This window comes from Pseudophryne corroboree, chromosome 4, assembly GCF_028390025.1.
Source record: "Pseudophryne corroboree isolate aPseCor3 chromosome 4, aPseCor3.hap2, whole genome shotgun sequence".
NCBI lineage: Eukaryota > Metazoa > Chordata > Amphibia > Anura > Myobatrachidae > Pseudophryne > Pseudophryne corroboree.
Genome location: NC_086447.1, coordinates 494319359 through 494339483, shown reverse-complemented (window position 1 = coordinate 494339483; position 20125 = coordinate 494319359). Strand labels below are relative to the sequence as shown.

The following is a 20125-nucleotide window of genomic DNA, read 5'->3' as shown; positions in this document are numbered from 1 at the left end:
GTTTCCTCCGATAGAAAATTATTGGCGGTATACCCTTTCCCGCCAGAAGTTAGGGCGAGTTGGGAAACACACCTTAGGGTGAATAAGGCGCTCACACGCTTATAAAAACAAGTGGCGTTACCGTCTCCAGATACGGCAGCCCTCAAGGAGCCAGCTGATAGGAAGCTGAAAAATATCCTAAAAGTATATACACATATACTGGTGTTATACTACGACCAGCAATCGCCTCAGCCTGGATGTGCAGCGCTGAGGGGGCTTGGTCGGATTTCCTGACTGAAAATATTGATACCCTTGACAGGGACAAGATTTTATTGACTATAGAGCATTTTAAGGATGCATTTCTATATATGCGAGATGCGCAGAGGGATATTTGCATTCTGGCATCAAGAGTAAATGTGATGTCCATATCTGCCAGACGACAGTGGTCAGGTGATGCAGATTCCAGACGGCACATGGAAGTAGTGCCGTATAAAGGGGCGGTCCATCGGACCTGGTGGCCATGGCAACAGCTGAAAAATCCACCTTTTGTTACCCCAAGTCACATCTCAGCAGAAAAGGACACAGTCTTTTCAGTCTCAGTCCTTTCGTCCCCATAAGGGCAGGCGGGCAAAAGGGCCAGTCATATCTGCCCAGGGGTAGAGGAAAGGGAAGAAGACTGCAGCAGGCAGCCCATTCCCAGGAACAGAAGCCCTCCACAGCTTCTGCCAAGTCCGCAGCATGACGCTGGGGCCGTACAAGCGGACTCAGGTGCGGTAGGGGGTCATCTCAAGAGTTTCAGCACGCAGTGGGCTCACTCACAAGTGGACTCCTGGATCCTACACGTAGTATCCCAGGTGTACATTGGAAATTCGAGACGTCTCCCCCTCACAAGTTCCTGAAGTCTGCTTTACCAACGTCTCCCTCCGACAGGGAGGCAGTATTGGGAACAATTCACAGGCTGTATTCCCAGCAGGTGATAATCAAAGTACCCCTTCTACAACAAGGGAAGGGGTATTATTCCACACTATATTGTGGTACTGAAGCCAGACGGCTAGGTGAGATCTGAAATATTTGAACACTTACATACAAGCGTTCAAATCAAGATGGAGTCACTCAGAGCAGTGATAGCGAACCAGGAAGAAGGGGACGATATGGTGTCACTGGATATCAGGGACGCTTACCTACATGTCCAAATTTGCCCTTCTCACCAAGGGTACCTCAGGTTCGTGGTACAGAACTGTCACTATCAGTTCAGACGCTGCCGTTTGGATTGTCCACGGCACCCCGGGTCTTTACCAAGGTAATGGCCGAAATGATGATTCTTCTTAAAAGAAATATGGACGCTTTCCTGATAAGGGCAAGGTCCAGAGAACAGTTGGAGGTCGGAGTAGCACTATCTTAAGTAGTTCTACGACAGCACGAGTGGATTCTAAATATTCCAAAATCGCAGTTTTTTCCGACGACACATCTACTGTTCCTAGGGATGATTCTGGACACAGTCCAGAAAAGGATGTTTTCTCCCGGAGAAGAAAGCCAGGGAGTTATCCGAGCTAGTCAGGAACCTCCTAAAACCAGGAAAAGTATCAGTGCATCATTGCACAAGGATCCTGTGAAAAATGGTGGTTTCTTACAAAGCGATCCCATTCGGTAGATTTCACGCAAGAACCTTTACGTGGGATCTGCTGGAAAAATGGTCCGGATCGCATCTTCAGATGCATCAGCGGATAACCCTGTCTCCAAGGACAAGGGTGTTTCTTCTGCGGTGGCTGCAGAGTGCTCATCTATGAAAGGGCCGCAGATTCGGCATTCAGGACTGGGTCCTGGTGACCACGGATGCCAGCCTGAGTGGCTGGGGAGCAGTCACACAAGGAAAAAATTTCCAGAGAGTGTGATCGAGTCTGGAGACTTCTCTCCACATAAATATACTGGAGCTAAGGGCAATTTACAATGCTCTAAGCTTAGCAAGACCTCTGCTTCAAGGTCAGCCGGTATTGATCCAGTGGGACAACATCACGGCAGTCGCCCACGTAAACAGACAGGGCGGCACAAGAAGCAGGAGGGAAATGGCAGAAACTGCAAGGATTCTTCGCTGGGCGAAAAATCATGTGATAACACTCTCAGCAGTGTTCATTCCGGGAGTGGAAAACTGGGAAGCAGACTTCCTCTGCAGGCATGACCTCCACCCGGGAGAGTGGGGACTTCATCGGGAAGTCTTCCACATGATTGTAAACCGTTGTGAAAAACCAAAGGTGGACATGATGGCGTCCCGCCTGAACAAAAAACTAGATATTGCGCCAGGTCAAGGGACCCTCAGGCAATAGCGGTGGACGCTCTGGTAACACTGTGGATGTACCAGTCAGAGTATGTGTTCCCTCCTATGCCTCTCATACAAAAAGTACTGAGAATCATAAGAGGGAGATGAGTAAGAATGATACTCGTGGTTCCGGATTGGCCAAGAAGGACTTGGTACCCGAAACTTCAAGAGATGTTCACGGAAGACCCGTGGCCTCTACCTTTAAGAAAGGACCTGCTCCAGCAGGGGCCTTGTCTGTTCCAAGACTTACCGCGGCCGCGTTTGACGGCATGGCGGTTGAACGCCGGATCCTGAAAGGGCATTCCAGATGAAGTCATCCCTACCCTGGTCGAAGACAGGAAGGATGTAACCGCAAAACATTTTCACCGCATTTGGCGAAGATATGTTGCGTGGTGTGGGGCCAAGAAGGCCCCTACAGAGGAATTCCAACTGGGTCGTTTCCTACATTTCCTGAAAACAGGACTGTCTATGGGCCTAAAATTAGGGTCCATTAAGGTTCAAATTTCGGCCCTGTCGAATTTCTTCCAGAAAGAACTGGCTTTAGTGCCTGACGTTCAGATGTTGTGAAAGGGGTACTGCATATACAGCCTCCTTTTGTGCCCCAGTGGCACCTTGGGATCTCAATGTTGTTTTGAGTTTCCTAAAGTCACATTGGTTTGAACCACTCACCACTGTGGACTTAAAATATCTCACATGGAAGGTGACGATGCTATTAGCCCTGGCTTCAGCCAGGCGTGTGTCAGAATTGGCGGCTTTATCATATATAAAGCCCTTACTTAATTTTTCATTCTGACAGGGCAGAATTGAGGACTCGTCCTCAATTTCTCCTTAAGGTGTTTTCTGTTTTTCACATGAACCAACCTATTGTGGTACCTGCGGGTACTAGGGACTTGGAGGACTCCAAGTTACTTGACGTTGTCAGGGCCCTGAAAAATATGTTTCCAGGAAGGCTGGAGTCAGAAAATCTGACTCGCTGTTTAGCCTGTATGCACCCAACAAGATGGGTGCTCCTGCTTCTAAGCAGACGATTGCTCGCTGGATTTGTAATACAATTCAGTTTACACATTCTGTGGCAGGCCTGCCACAGCCAAAATCGGTAAAAGCCCATTCCAAAAGGAAGGGGGCTCATCTTGGGCGACTGCCCGAGGGGTCTCGGCTTTACAACTTTGCCGAGCAGTTACTTGGTCAGGGGAAAACACGTTTGCTAAATTCTACAAATTTGATACCCTGGCTGAGGAGGACATGGAGTTCTCTCATTCGGTGCTGCAGGGTCATCCGCACTCTCCCGCCCGTTTGGGAGCTTTGGTATAATCCCCATGGTCCTGACGGAGTCCCCAGCATCCACTAGGACGTCAGAGAAAATAAGATTTTACTTACCGATAAATCTATTTCTCGTAGTCCGTAGTGGATGCTGGGCGCCCATCCCAAGTGCGGATTGTCTGCAATACTTGTACATAGTTATTGTTACAAAAATCGGGTTATTCTTGTTGTGAGCCATCTTTTCAGAGGCTCCTTCGTTGTTATCATACTGTTAACTGGGTTCAGATCACAGGTTGTACGGTGTGATTGGTGTGGCTGGTATGAGTCTTACCCGGGATTCAATATCCTTCCTTATTATGCACGCTCGTCCGGGCACAGTATCCTAACTGAGGCTTGGAGGAGGGTCATAGGGGGAGGAGCCAGTGCACACCACCTGATCCTAAAGCTTTTATTATTGTGCCCTGTCTCCTGCGGAGCCGCTATATCCCCATGGTCCTGACGGAGTCCCCAGCATCCACTACGGACTACGAGAAATAGATTTATCGGTAAGTAAAATCTTATTATAATTTCCCGGAAGCGAACCCTTTTACCTATTTCCAGATAAGACACTTTGTCTCTTCTATATCGAATTCTTCCCCGTTCCAACCTTTATCCACTCTGGAGTCATATAGCTATCATAAACTGCTTGCTCGAGGAATCATCTCCCTACTATACTCCCTTCTCCAGATTGGAGGGCAGCAAACGGCCCCGGCTTTTGTTCTCCAGTGGGAGCGGGATCTAGGTCCGCCGCCTGCGGACCATGATTGGTCGGATGTCTTCACTGCTGCCGCGCAATCCTCCATCTCAACGCTAGTGAAGGAAAATGCTTACAAAATATTATATAGGTGGTACTTTGTCCCCTCTAGGCTCCACAAGATGTTTCCTTCCTCGTCGCCCACGTGCTGGAGGGGTTGCGGCGGTCATGGCTCCTTCCTCCACATCTGGTGGACGTGCCCCAAGATCATGTTATTTTGGGTATCAGTCGCACACTTGATAAGTACAGTGCTCCAATCCCAGATATCTAAAGACCCTTGGTCTTTTCTGCTGGGCCTTCCCGTTATTAACACACCACCAAATACCGGTAAATTACTGACACAGATTTTAAATGCTGCTCAATTGCTCTCCATTGGAAAAAGAAGGAGGCCCCCCCTATTAAGATGGTCATTGATAAAGTATGGTACTTCGCAAGCATGGAAAAAATCACTGCATACCTCCATAACAGATCTTTCCAGTTTCTTGTGGTTTGGGAATTATGGTTTAACTCTCAAGCTCCAGCACGTAGAACGCGCGCCCCTGGGGGCTCCGCGGCACTTCTACTGTGATTTTAGTAGTCTCGCCTCCCATAGAGTAGGTGTGTGACCGTCCTTAATACCACCTTTTCGTGTACCTTAAGTATTGCCTCCTATTTTACACTGACGCTCCGAGCGGTATTTGCTGTATATAGAGACGCGCCGGCGGACCCTCCGACTCTGTCTCTTTTCTTCCTACTCTATACTTTCCTCGTCTTTCCTTTCTCTTCTTTTCTCGCTCTCTCTTTATTCTTCTTCTCCCTACTGATACAGCCACGAGATTGTTTTTATTTTTTTGGTTCCTAATTAATCAAAGTGCTTTGGTCGCTTTCAATGTATACTTTATCTCTATTTCCTTTATTATCAACACAATGTTTTATCAATATGGGAACCCCATGATCTCTGTTTTTAGATTATATCTCTGCTATAAAAACAATGTTGTTTTACGGATATACCCTCCCCACCTGTTGTGGGGGGCTAATGTAACCCTGTATAACTTGAAAATTAAATAAACAATTTTAAAAAACAAACAAAAAAACTTTGCTTCATGAACACAGTTATGATGGGAGGCGGTCAAGATCCCGCCGGACGGAATCCCGGCGGTCGAAACACCGACGCCGGAATCCCGGCCGGCACAATCCCGACATATTCACCCTCCGTGGGTGTCCACGACACCCATAGAGGGAGAATATAATAGTGTGCCGAGCGTAGCGAGGCACCGTGCCCGCAGCGTGGCGAGCGAAGCGAGCCCGCAATGGGCTGCATTCCGCTCGCCACCCCTGTCGGGATTGTGTGGTCGGGATTCCGTCCAGCGGGATTTAGTACTGATCTCGTTATTACAAATGTTGTATAAAATGACCTGAGGGTCATTCCGTGTCAAATCAACACACTGATTTTACCTAACCAACTCAGATTTGGATCAAATTTGGTATATGGAGAGTATATTTGTAGGCTAAGAAAATACATTTTATTTAACTATCTCAGGCCGTTTCCAAAATATGGCTATGTAAAGTTTTCAAAAATCTGTCAAAACCGCACACCACGCTCCATGTATATATGTTAATGCAATGTTGTAAAAATGTGTAAAAATTATCAATGTTAGTTTAATGGGCACTGATACTGGCACTATCAGAATTATCAAGATAGCAGCCTGCCCCTAAGAGTCACAGAACCCAGCATGGGTGACTAAAGTTGTCTGCATGGGAAATACCTAGGTTTAAACCAACATAAGAAGTCAATATCCTATTGCTATCAAGCTACCGCTGATTCAATGTGCCGCTGTTTGCTGTGCAAATATATCAATAATTTACCATTGAGCATTTAGACTGCTATTATTAGAGACACAGCAATCAGGATAGGAACAGCATATCATTTATCCTATTGCTATCAAGCTACCGCTGATCCAGTGTGTTGCTGTATGCTGTGCAAATACATCAATATTTTACCATTGAGCATTTAGACTGCTATCATTAGAGACACAGCAATCAGGATAGGAACAGCATATTGCTTATAAGAACGGCATAATCTAGCACAGGATATGACAGCCGATTGCAAGGGGAATACCTAGGGTCAAACCCACATTACAATTATATGACGGTGACGACATTTATCCGTAGCTGACTGAGACAATTCCTTATTATAGGTATATAAACATGAGATGCAAAGGCTCATCTCTTTAATCTATTTCCACATAATTTTGGTGTGAACAAGAGATACTTGCATAAGTTATGATTCAAAGGATACTTTGCAGATCCTCTATCTCTATCTAGAAGTCACTTGCAACAATTGTTGCCCTTTCTCTCTTTACAAGCATAAGGTCTAAGAGAAACATTCTCCTGTCATAATTCAACAGACAGTGCAGACTGTATCGGAATATCACTGAATATCAACAATATATGAAGCACAGCTCCAATATATTTATTTTAGAATCAATATAGAAGTGATATACAGTGTCTATATAAAGGATTAATTCTCATATCCCTTTGGGATTACCCCTGCTTGAAGTGAGCACAACCTATGGTATTCATATAAGTACCAATACCTTTACAATGAACTGTGTCAACTAACTGTCATAAACAGACATCTAGGGGATTGACACAATATAGGAGTAACAAGTGACTTCATGAAGCATATTAATTAATTTGTGCATCTCTCTTGTTTATTAATTACTCCCACAAGTGCTGATGATAATTCCAATATAAACACGACACCTTTTATGTGGAATAAAAGACAATTTAAAGCACTATTGGGATCAATTATACTTACTGCAGTTTGTGCACAGCATGTCAATTGCCAAACACGAGTGACATATAGATATTCATATCCCTATAAGGACTGAGATATGATAAGAGGTAAAGATTATATTGGCCGGTTACTGTCTCTATGAGGATTAAGATAGAATCCGAAAATTAAAGTAGCCATACAAGGATTACATTACTTATGCCGATATTCTATAGGTTTATTTAGGTATGAATTTAGAATAACCTCCCAAGGAAACATCCGGCTCGGATATCACACATTAAAAATTCACAACTGCAGGAGTTATTGTGGTGTTGCCTCTTTTTAAGAATCTTTTTCACATTATTTCAATCCTTTTCACCTATTTGTCTGTATGTCTTACATTTTAACCTCTATATTTTGCTGTATGTGCCCTAGTTAAAAGGACCATCTTCATATTAAAATAAGCAATAAAAGCTACATTTTATCATACTAATCAATTTAACAAATTTACTTTGTGCACCCAACTTAACAATCGTCTTCTAGTTCTCCTATTGCATTGTTACATAGCTTGGTTATATTAGGGTCGCACCCCCAGAGAGGTATAAGGTCTAATTTAGACACAAGAATATTGGGGATATTATAGTTTTTTCTATATATAAGAATTTGTCATATTTCCACAAGAGTGCAGATGTATTTCTCTCTTTTTGTCAAAACCGCACAACCACCATATTTTCCAATTGCCATAGCAGCTCTCCTAATTAAGCTAGAGAGGTGGGGTCATTTGACTGTGTTCTTTATGCCATTTCCGACACACCTTAGGTCGACTCCAATTGGTCGACACACCTTAGGTCGACATGGACAACAGGTCGACCGGAACAAGGTCGACATGGAAAAAGGTCGACATGAGGGTTTTTTGGGGGGGTTTTGTGTCGTTTTCTTCGTAGAGTGACCGGGAACCCCAATTAGTGCACCGCGTCCCCTCGCATGGCTCGCTTCGCTCGCCATGCTTCGGGCATGGTGCCTTCGCTCCGCTACCGCTTCGCTCGGCACAGATTACCGTTCCAATCGTAGTCCACGTGGATCGTTAAGTATGAAAAGGTTCCAAAAAGAAAAAAATCATGAAAAACCCATGTCGATTTTTTTCCCATGTCGACCTTGTTCCTGTCGACCTCTTGTCCATGTCGACCTCTTGTCCATGTCGACCTAGGGTGTGTCGACCAATTGGCGTCGACCTAAGGTGTGTCGACCTTTATGTTGTCGACCTGGAGTCCGGATACCGCCATTTCTTATGATAGTTTCATAAAGGGATGTGGAAACTGATAATGAGAGTCTGCACTAGTCAATTAATTGTAAATACGTTATTGAGAAAAGCCCTGATTAATATCTATAAGCAAATTGCTCTTATTGCAGTAACTCTTCCGGGGTACTACCAGAGACAAGATAAATAATCACAACAAACAAAAAAAGGAAAGAATATCTCTATGTTGGTGCACAATAAGAAATTAATATTAAAATATAACCTTTACTATATCAATTAAAAGTCGTTTAATCACGAAATAAAGACATTACATCTGAATATACATAGAAACATTCTTTCCTTTTTTGTTTGTTGTCATTTCCTATGATTTACAACACAATAGGCTTTGTGAGGAAAAACATTTTTCAAATTCAATCTGAAATTTTTGATCATGATGATCTCAAAAAGTGCAACAAAAAACAAAATTCCTGAAATAGTCTTTACTAATGTTAAATGTTTATCAAAATGTAAAAGTGGGAAGATAATGGGTTCATAGTTAAAAATTATTTTAAAGCAAGGTAGTTTATAAAAAAAAAAGTCAGCTGTATTACAAGTAGTAATAGGTAATAATAGATTTGATGGCTTCATTAGTTACATTATATAAATCAAGTTGAATAGAAATACTTCACATTGTATTAGTCAACAATGTTCGCTGAAGATAGTTTGACAATGTCTCAGTGGTTTTAAAGTGTCATCAGGAGACATGACATAAATTCTTCCAGTTGCAGTTATAGGGTCGCTTTGCATAAGACATCTATTAGAGGTATTCATAGTGCATCAGGATTCCTTGGATAGAATAGAATGATAGTGAAGGTCCAGCTGGATGAAGGAAGGTCACTTTTAATTCGTCTTCATCTTCATCCTTGTCCATCACATAAGCAAGCCACAATTTCAGTGCTGTCAGAAAAGGCTTTGTGTAATGTTATGGTTTAATGTGTTTTAATATGGCCAGTATAAAAAATGAGCTACAGGGACTGCGCGCCATTGCAAGGGGCGTGGCTTCCCGGAGTGGGACCAGAGGCGGGAAGGAACCATTTCCTGCTGCTGTGGATCATCAAGGCTGCATGAACGCTGCTCCTCCGGGGATCCACGCTGTTACAGACTTCTGTCCTGGTACCAGGGGTCATAGTGGGGGGGAGCTCTCTGGCGGCAGCGAAGCCACACTTATACAGGTTGTACACTTATATTCACACACTGTGCAGCTGTGTTTGTTTGCTGGTATCCATTTCCTCAATGTCACTCCAGGGGCTCTCTAGGGTCTGTGTGGAGGCGTTTTCAGTGAGCTTCGCTGTATTTTCAGTGGTGTAAATATGTCTGTGGATATGGTTATGTGTGCTGCTTGTAACTCTACCCCGTCATCAGCGGGGTCTCTCATGTGTGAACAATGTTCCTTATCTCCACAGGGACAGAGTTCACAGGCACCTGACTGGTTTGATAATTTTAAGAGCATGATTCAGAATGTCGATTCAGAATTAGCTTTAGCTGAAAAGGAGAGACAGAGAGGCAGTAACCTCCTGGCACGAAAGTTAAGCGGTAAAAACATAATCAATAGAATCAAAGCTCTTTCTAAACCAGATGTCTCTGTCCACAGGGGTGAAGGCCCTCATTTTTGCTGCAAGAGAGGCTCTTCTCATACCGGTTCAGGAGGCAGATCCAGTTGAGGAGCTGTACTTTAATGTTAGACCAAAGACCTCAGCAACCTTTCCTGTGTCTAAGGAGTTAAACTCCCTGGCCAAGGAAGCGTGGTTAAACCCTGATAAAAAATAAAAAAATCCTCAAAGGTTTTTAGCTACCTTTCCCCTCCCAGAGGAGGACAGGAAGGTATGGGAAAAAACCCCGTCAGTCGATACGTTTGTGTCCAGACTGTCTAAGCAATTGGTACTGCCGGTGCCAAGGGCTATATCCCTAAAAGAGCCAGCTGACCGTAAAATTTAGACCACTCTCAAGGCAATTTATACAGCAGTGGGCGTTGCACAGCGCCCCACAGTTGTTTGTGAGTGGATTTCTAGGGCAATGGTCAAGTGGTCCGATCAGATTATTAATGGATTAGACAATCTGCCCCGGGATGAGGTCATTACTCTGCTGCAACATATTCAGGATGCTGCTAATTTTATGAGCGAGGGTAATAAGGAATTGTGTAAGATAAATGGCCGCACTACTGCTATGGCTGTATCGGCACTCAGAGCTCTGTGGTTACGTCAGTGGTCAGCGGACGCTGATTCCAAAAAGGTTGGGGAAAATCTTCCCTTTACAGGTGATACTTTGTTTGGGGACGAATTAAATAAATGGATATCCCAGGCAACGGCAGGTAAGTCTACCTATCTGCCGTCAGCTGCACCACCTTTCGTGTGACAAGATTCAGAGGTAGGGGCTGAGGAGTCTCCACCACTCCGAGAGGATCTCGTGGTAAGTCCCATAAACCGGAAGCTGCTGCCTCCCTGGACCAGACCACCCGATCCCCTGCCGCTAAGCCTTCCACGTGATGGTTGACTCCAGCAGCAAGGCGACTTTCAGGTGGGTGCTCGCCTTCAGCACTTCGCCCATGTTTGGGCAGAGTCCTGCCGGGATCCTTGGGTGAGGGAACTCATTTCCCAGGGATACCAGCTGGAATTTCAAGCACTCCCTCCTCACAGATTTTTCAAATCATGCTTGCCAGCTTTACCTGCAGCAAGAGTTACCTTGCAAGAGGCTATTGTGGACAGGGATGGTGGTCCCAGTATCTTCTTCATTATGCAATATGGGTTTTTACTCCAGTCTTTTTGTCATTCCAAAACCAGACTGTTCGATGTGACCCATCTTGAACTTGAAGTCTCTCAACCCATATCACCAGGTGTTCAAATTCAAGACGGAATCTCTACGGGCAGTGATGTCCGGTCTGGAGCAGGGGGAATTCCCGGTATTTCTGGATGCCAAAGATGCTTACCTACACATTCCCATGTGGCCCTCTCATCAGGCTTACCTAAGGTTCGCCATCTTGGACCACCATTTCCAGTTTCAGGCCAAATCAGAAGATAAGCCATCAGCCTGATGGTGCGGGCCTCCACCTGGTGGACCCCAGGGTGGGAGGCCGACTTCTATTTGCACAGACCTGGCAGCAGTCCACCACAGATGCCTGGGTGCAAGAAGCGGTATGTCACGGTTATGCATTTGCTTTTAAGAAACACCCTCCTCAATGGTTTTTTGTAACAGTCCATCTTCAGTGGAAACGAAGGCCAGGGCTTTACAAAAGGCAGTTCAGAAGTTGCTTCAGTCAGCAGTGATAATTCCAGTTCCTCCTGCACAACGAGGACAAGGTTTTTATTACAACCTGTTTCTAGTCCAGAATCCAAATGGGTCGTTCCAGCACACACGCAATCTCAAAGTGCAGAACAAGTGCATTTGGGTGCCTTGGTTTCATATGGAGACTTTACGTTCCACTATTTTGGCCTTGAGCCAGAGGATTTTATGGTATTCCTGGATATCCGGGATGCTTACTTACATATTCCTATAGCACTGTCCCATCAGCGCTATCTCAGGTTTGCTATCCTCCAGCAACATATTCAGTTTCAGGCCCTACCATTTGGACTGGCCACAGCTCCCAGAGTATTCACCAAAATTATGGTAGTAATGGCAGCTTAAGGATAAGCATTTTTCCATACCTCGATGACTTATTAATACTGGCACAATCTCAGGAATTGCTTCCGTGTCATCTGCAACAGACTATAGCTTGTTTGCAGAGACACGGTTGGCTCGTAAATTGGGCAAATTAGTGCCTGGTTCCATCACAACGGATGACTCACTTAGGGGCTGTGTTGGATTCGGGCCTTCAGAGAATAATTTTACCTCTGGACAAAATATCCAAAATTCAGTCAAGGATTTAGGAGCTGCTACACAGAGTCCAAGGGTATCCATCCACACAGCAATGCGTGTTATGGGATTGATGGTGTCGCCATTCGACATGGTGGAGTATGCTCAGTTCCACTCGAGGTCTCTGCAACGTCTGATCCTTTCCAAATGGAATGGTTTTCATCAGACTATAAAAACTCAGACTATGGTCCTTCCTTTGGAAGTAAGGAGGTCATTAGCCTGGTGGCTACAGACATCCCATCTGGACAAAGGGAGACCCTTTTGGATATCATATTGGGAAATTCTGACGACAGATGCCTGTCTTCAGGGCTGGGGAGCAGGGACAGGAAGAAGTTGCTTCCAAGGACAGTGGACCGAGGAAGAAAGTTAACTGCCAATAAATATTTGAACTTTGGGCCATTTATATGGCACTCATTTACGCAAAGGACATTCTTCAGGGGAAAACAGTTCAAATTCTCTCGGACAATATAACAGCAGTAGCGTACCTCAATCATCAAGGAGGAACTCACAGCCAAAAAGCAATGAAGGAGGTAAGCCGCACGTTAAGGTGAGCAGAACTTCATCATCCAGCCTTGTCCACAGTGTTTATTCCGGGAGTCCTAAACTGGGAAGCGGATTTTCTCAGTCGACACGCCATTCATACACCGCAAGGTCTTCTAGACTCTGGTAGACAAGTGGGGTTTACCGGAGATAGATCTCATGGCGTCCCGTCAAAACAAGAAAGTTCCCGCGTACGGGTCAAGAAAAAAGGATCCCAGAGCGACCTTTGTGTATGCCCTGTCAGTGAGATGGGAATTTCGTCTGGCCTCTGTGTTTCCACCGATCGCTCTGTTACCCAGGGTGATGCAAAAAGGTAAAACAAGGAAAGGGCATCGTGATACTAATAGCTCCGGCTTGGCCCAGAAGACATTGGTAACCTGCAGAGGTTATCGATGGATGCTTCATTTCTGCTCCCTCAACGTCCAGATCTCCTGTCACAGGGTTCTTGCTATTACAAGCACCTGGATCGATTGTCTTTGACGGCGTGGCTCTTGAGACTTCCATTCTGAAAGCAAGAGGTTTCTCGCAACAGGTAATTCAAACAATGCTCAGAGCAAGGAAACCATCCTCAGCTCGCATTTATCACCGAATATGGCAAGCCTATAGTCAGTGGTGCAGTGACCGGAAATTGACCCTAGGTCTTTCAGAGTTTCCAGAGTCCTAGCATTCCTTCAGCAGGAATGGACAAAGTTCTACGGGTGGCTTCCTTGAGAGTGCAGGTGTCCGCATTGACAGTATGGTTCCAAAAGAAAATTTCTAACCTACAGGATGTGCGCCCTTTTTCAGGGAATGCTTTACATCCAACCTCCCTTTGTTCCTCCTGCAGTGCCTTGGGATTTAAGTTTAGTCCTAAAGGCACTTCAAGTTGCTCCATTTGAACCACTAAAGCAAGTGGTTCTTAAATGGTTGACGGCTAAAGCTCTCTTTCTACTGGCTATTGCTTCAGCTAGAAGAGTCTCAGATTTAGGGGCATTATTATGTTGCCCTCCTTTTTTGATTTTTTATCCAAATAGAGCTGTTCTTAGAACCAAATCTGGTTATCTTCCTAAGGTGGTGTCTAAATTCCACCTTAACTAAGAAATTCCAAGGGCCGGACCTTTCTGCGGGAGATGCATCATTGGACGTAGTCCATTTCTTAAGGATCTAAGTGGATCATGTCAGTGCCATCAGAAAGACACACACTCTTTGTTTTCTATGGATTTCACAAAAGAGGATGGCCTGCTGACAAGCAGACACTGGCGAGGTGGCTTCGGATGACTATTTCAGAAGCATATTCTCAAGCTGATCTCCCTGTTCCGGCTAATGTCTCTGCTCACTGTACGCGTAAGGTAGGCCCGTCATGGGCAGTACCAACGTGGTGCTTAAGCTGGACAGATATGTAAGGCAGCCATATGGTCTTCCATTAACATATTCCTTAGACATTATGCATTTGCCTCTCAGGACACTGAAATCGAGCGAAGGATCCTCCTGTCCAATCAGGAGCGTTCCCACCACTAAAATTGCTTTGGGACATCCCAATGTTTATCCTGTGGATAACCTGTGGACCCTGCAGGAGAAATAGTAGTTATGGTAGACTTACCGTTGATAACTCTTTCTCCTAAGTCCACAGTACCCACATGGATCCCACCCTGATGCACCTGATTTGAGGATCCTTTCACCTACTAACCTCTTCCATCTTGTACAGAAGGGTGTGCATGTGTGTTCTTCTCGCCTGATTAGGGCTCTCTATGATTCTCCTACCTTGAGCTTTGGGAAACAACTGAATTGCCTGAGCCAGGAGGCGGGGATATAGAGGACTGGCATGTTGCATTCTGGGAGGCCGAAAGCTTTTGATTATTGGCGCCAATCCGCTGTCGCTACCTCATATCCCAATGTTTATCCTGTGGATACTGTGGACTTAGGAGAAATAGAGTTATCAATATAAGTCTACCATAACTATTATTTTGCAGTGTCTTGTGTAAGGTATGGTTGTATTCTGGATATGTTTTTTAGATGCATGTAACATGATTTTGAGACAGATTGAATGTGGGGTGCAAAGGACAGTTCAGAGTAGAGGATAACACCTAGGCAGTGAGCTTGTGGGGTAGGACTGATTTTCGAGTTCTCAACAGTGCTAGAGATATCAGGTTGGTAACTACTATTGGCCGGTGGAAATATAATTAACTCTGTTTTGGAAATATTAAGTTTGAAGTGGCGAGATGACATCCAAAATGAAATGTCAGAAAAGCATTCAGTGACACGGACCAATACAAATAGAAACAAATCTGGGAAGAATAGGTAGATTTGAATATCATCTGGGTACTGATTATACTGAAATCCAGAAGAGTTGTTTAATTTACCAAGAGATGAGGTATAGATTGAGAAAAGCAGAGACTGAACCCTGCAGTACTCCAACTGAGAGAGGTAGCGAAGAGGAGGTGGATTCAGAGAAGCGGACACTGAAGGAAGGATTAGATAGGTAGGATAGGAACCAAAAAGGGGCTGTGTCTGGAAGACCTAGGGATTGTAGTGTTTTGTATGAGAAGAGAGTGGTCAACAGTGTCAAAAACAGCAGAGAGATCTAGAAGAATAAAGGTGCATACACACTGGGTGAATTTTGCCAGTGTGTATGCTGAGAGATGATGTGAAAAACGCTGGCCGGAAAATCACACAGTGCATACACACTGAGCAATTTTCTGCTGCGTGTCCAGCGATTTCAGGGGGGTGAACCACTTTCAACAGTAGAAGACTGTGGAAAGTGGTTCACTCGGCCGGTGAAACAGGCCGGCGGATGGCAGTGGCCAGCGATGATGCGCGAGCGCACATCAGTGCTTATCACCCAGTCATACACACTAGGCGCTTTTGAGCTCAAAGTAGATCAAAACGCCTAAAGTAAGCTACCTTGAGCTCAAAATCGCCTAGTGTGTATGCACCTTTTAGAAGTGAGTAATGGCCTTTAGACTTTGCGGTGACCAGATCATTCACTACTTTAGTCAGTCATGTCTATGTGGAGTGTTGGGAATGAAAGCCTGACTGAAGTGGGTCCAGTAAGGTGTGTGAGTTAATAAAGTGTGTGAGGCGAGTGTAGGCAAGTCTCTCAAGTAGCTTGAGAAGAGTGTTGATACTTCAGCTTCATTTGTGGGATCAGAAGAGGGTACAAATAGGGAATTAAGCAGGTCAGTGGCTGAGGAAAAGCGTACCATTTCATCTCAGGTTTTAGCAATCTTGTCCTTGAAGTATGAAGCAAGATCTTGAGCTTTGATAATGGATAGTGGGTTGCGTGAGGGATGGTTGAGAAGTGATTTAAATGATTTAAACATCAAGTAGTTTATTGTGGCCACTAATAGACTTCTATAATGTTTCCTGTATTAGTTTGGCTTTTTGGTGGGTACAGGAAGATTTCCCCATTTTTTCCAATACTTATCTCTGCATTTGTGGGCTAGAATTATCACACGAATCCCATTATTGCCATTTTGGAATAGGATAGGTGCGATAAACGGGAGCATGCAGGCTGCGATAAGAAGATTTTTGGGAGATAGGTGCAATAACATTAGCCCCGATTGCGGATCGCGTTATTTGCGGCTGATTGGATACCCCCCTAATGTTAAATCGGTAAAGAATTATATTATCCTATATAATAAAAGGCTAGCGCTGCTCTTCACCGTTATGGGAAGGTTCACGTATGTTTTTTTTTGCTAGTGGCCACTAGATGGCGCACAGCCACTGATGCTCATAACAGTTATGTTCCGTCATTTTGACGGGCTGGTAACTAGTATTTATTATAATATTATATACAGTTTTACATTGACTATTTTCCAGATATGATATAGACGGATAGATATGTATCCACAATCATTTTCTAACTTTTCTATTACACTAATCATTGTAATATTAAGTACAGGGGATCCTGGCGGTCAGGATACCGAAGCCAAAGGTCGCCATCGGGCCCGCAAGGGGACACACTGCGTTCGCCACAGGTATTCTAGCTGTCGGGATCCCGGCGTTGGTCTCCTGACAGCTGGGATCCTGACAGCCGGAATGTCATATTGAATCCAAGTACAGTATATAGCTTTCTGTTCTGTTTTGCTATATTGTTGTGTTGTAAAAAAAAAAAAATCAATGAACTATCAAACTAATTACCTGACACCTTAGGGTGTGTAAGCACCCATTCAGATACAGCCTTAACGTCTTAAATTAAAACAAGTGCTGTGCCGTTGAATTAATATATCCCTGCAGAGGTTTGCACCACTGGAACAAACTGCGTTGGTTGAAGATTAGCACATAATTCTACTTTAAAAACCCACTAAGCATCTACAGCACTTCATATGCAGGAGACCGGGAGTCTAACCCTGCAGTGGATGACAGGCTCGCACACAGCCTGTAATGTTTATACAAGGAAAAACAACTGTAATTTTGATATTTACTCACATCACCATGGTTTTCTGACAAAGTTACCAGGACCAATGGAATGGTAAAAACCAAACTGTCTGACCAAAAAGACTTCTTAACTTATTATTAACATCGTTACTTTATTCCAAATGACATAGTGCATTGCTTTTCAAATCCAGTCCTTGGGACACACTAGCAGTGCGTGTTTTCCAGGTCTCATCATGGAATCAAATGAAATAACTAGAACCACCTGTGGATCTTTTAAAATGTGTCACTAAAGAATATACCTGTGGTCCAGCAAAAAGATATGGAAAACATGCACTGTAAGGGTATAATGACAGGATTTGAGAAGCACTGCCATAGTGTATGATTTTAAAATTTTATTGCATTTTAATTCATCTTGCAATAGTGTGTGCTTTATGTATTGCAAGGTATTTGTAAAAATGCTTAATTATAAAATGGACAAATCTCAGGACCTGACTCCATTAGTTGGCACTCTGTTAAAGGTTCCTTGCAGATTACACTAAAGGCGGAGTCTACCTACCCATCATATAGCATTTATATTTTATAAACAAGGTGTTAAATCTGAACTTTTTCTGCACATATTTGTACTTTCATACTTACATTAAAGTTTGTTCTACTTACACAATGCCTAATGTACTTAGTATTTGTTATACTTTAGCATCTGTTTCTGTTTCTCCTCCACATTCGGGAAACCAGTATAGCTGAGAGATGCTTAACAGAATTATTTAAAGACGCATAGTAAATCCATTGTAACGGGGTACACACGGAAAGTTCCGTGCTTAAATGCTAAGCAATCTGACTAGATTGCTTAGAAATGAAGCACTGATCTCTCCGTGTGTATGTCACACCAGAGGCAGAACTCTGGGAGGCAACGGAGTCAACTGCCGCCGGGCTCCTGCTCTGAAGGGGGCACCTCTGCTCCCATTCTGTGACACCAGTGAATTAAGTTAATTGATAGCTGCCGCCATATTTTCAGACGCCAACTTCCTCACTGCACCTTACAAATCACACCCTCTTTATTATACACATTTTACAAGTGTCATACCCAGTATTAGAACCCATGACCTATTACACTGGAAGCAGACACCTTACTGATGGAGCTATTTGTGCCTGTATAGGAAATATGAGAATTTTAACTATATGAAGATACTTCTCTGACAATTACACGTAACTTCATATAGTTAGCATTCTCATGCTTCCTCTACAGGAGCAAATAGCTCCATCAGTAAAGTGTCTGCTGTTACACACACACACACACACACACACACACACACACACACACACACACACACACTTATCTTGATATAGGAAATAGGGGGGCACCAATATTTATCTTGCCTCCGGGCAACTGGGGCGAACTTACGCCACTGTGTCACACCACTGTGTGAAGTGAGCGGCCCCCCGTGTCTGCCCCGCTAGCTCAGCACACATCACGCCGAGTGCTGAGCAGGGGGAGAGATTTGTGCTGAGCGGTCACTGATAGATCGTTCAGGACACACTTAAAACAATTTGGTATCGGACTGCAATCTACAGGTGTTAATTTGGTTCTTATCTAAGTTGGGTATGATGTGGCAAACCAGGAATATAACTGTGATGCAGTTTAGGAGTACATCAGAAGCTGAACTCTCCAGTTACATTTTTTTCCCCTACAGATACTTGAACGTTCTATTAAGCTGCTATTTGAGACAAGAGATATAAGTCAAATTAAACAGTATGTCCAGAGACAATGCATGAAGCTGTTGGAAGGAAAGGCCAGCATGCAGGATCTAATCTTTGCCAAGGAGTACAGAGGAAGTTTTGCGTACAGACCGGGAGCCTGTGTGCCAGCCCTAGAACTCACAAGGTAGGAGTCTGGTTTACCACACATGCCCAGAATGGAGGTGGTTTGAGCTGCCCCTTGTTGCTTCCTCTTACTTTTTCTTTTACTTTATTCCAATCAGTGTATTATTTTTTTTCTAATTCTCAGATTTTATATTCATTTCTAATACAATGTGTGGGAGTACATGTGACTATCCATATAAATGATCATTTTACTGTGGGAGATATCATTCAGTTTGTGATGTATCCGGATAAACAATCATTTTACAATGGGAGATTTCTTTCAATCTTTAGTAATTCCATTGTAATTTATATTGTACAAATGTATTCAGAAATTAAAGATTTTATAATATTAAGCTATTCATAATCATCAATGGTTTATGGCTGCTGGAGAATACTTTTGCCATGGTTTTTTTTTTAATAGGTGCCGGGACCCGGAGCATAGCTCTGCCCCCCACACACATGAAGCCCCGCCCCAATGTTCTGAAATTGGATGACCATCGCTTGTGAAAACCATCGATGGTCATCCATTACATAGTTGGCAGCCAGCGATGGTCACTTACCATTTTGCCATCGATAGTAATCATAGATTGTTACCACACCAATGGCCATCCCTATTTGCTAGGTGTTTCTCTTTTTTAATACTTATTTGTGTTCTGAATATTTTCTGTCTACTAAGTCCCATCAGTAGACCAGCGGTTCTCAAACTGTGGGTCGTAACAATATCAGCATGGGGTCACGACTCTATGCTGATTGTCTTGCTGATGATTGTCAGGCTCTGATCTCTCAGGCCAGAGCTGGTCAACCTGTGGCTCTCCAGCTGATGTGATACTACACATCCCAGCATGCCTTGCCATAGTGTTAGCATTTCCTAATAGCAAACCTGTGGCAGAGCATGCTGGGACTTGTAGTTTCACAATAGCTGGAGAGCCACAGGTTGGCCAGGCCTGTCTCAGCCAGTGATCCGAGGAGTCTGAAGTAAGGTGACTAGTAGCAGATCGTGGTCAGACTCAGAAGAGCCATCTCTCAGTGAACGGGACTGTCTCCGAGTTTGGGAAAAACCTGTTGTAAATAAGTGCAGTCTGGGAGTGGGGGGTAGGGGGGAGTAGCAAGAGGAGAGCACTGCGCACA

The 20125-nt window shown here is 44.1% G+C and overlaps 1 protein-coding gene across 1 annotated transcript in view; it reads left to right on the top strand.

Moving 5' to 3' along the window:
* REV3L (REV3 like, DNA directed polymerase zeta catalytic subunit) overlaps positions 1-20125 on the top strand; it is a 372405-nt gene that overhangs the window by 311856 nt on the left and 40424 nt on the right. The window contains exon 29 of the mRNA XM_063917144.1: positions 18829-19019. Coding sequence (XP_063773214.1) covers positions 18829-19019 — 191 coding nt within the window. The remainder of the gene's footprint in view (positions 1-18828; positions 19020-20125) is intronic.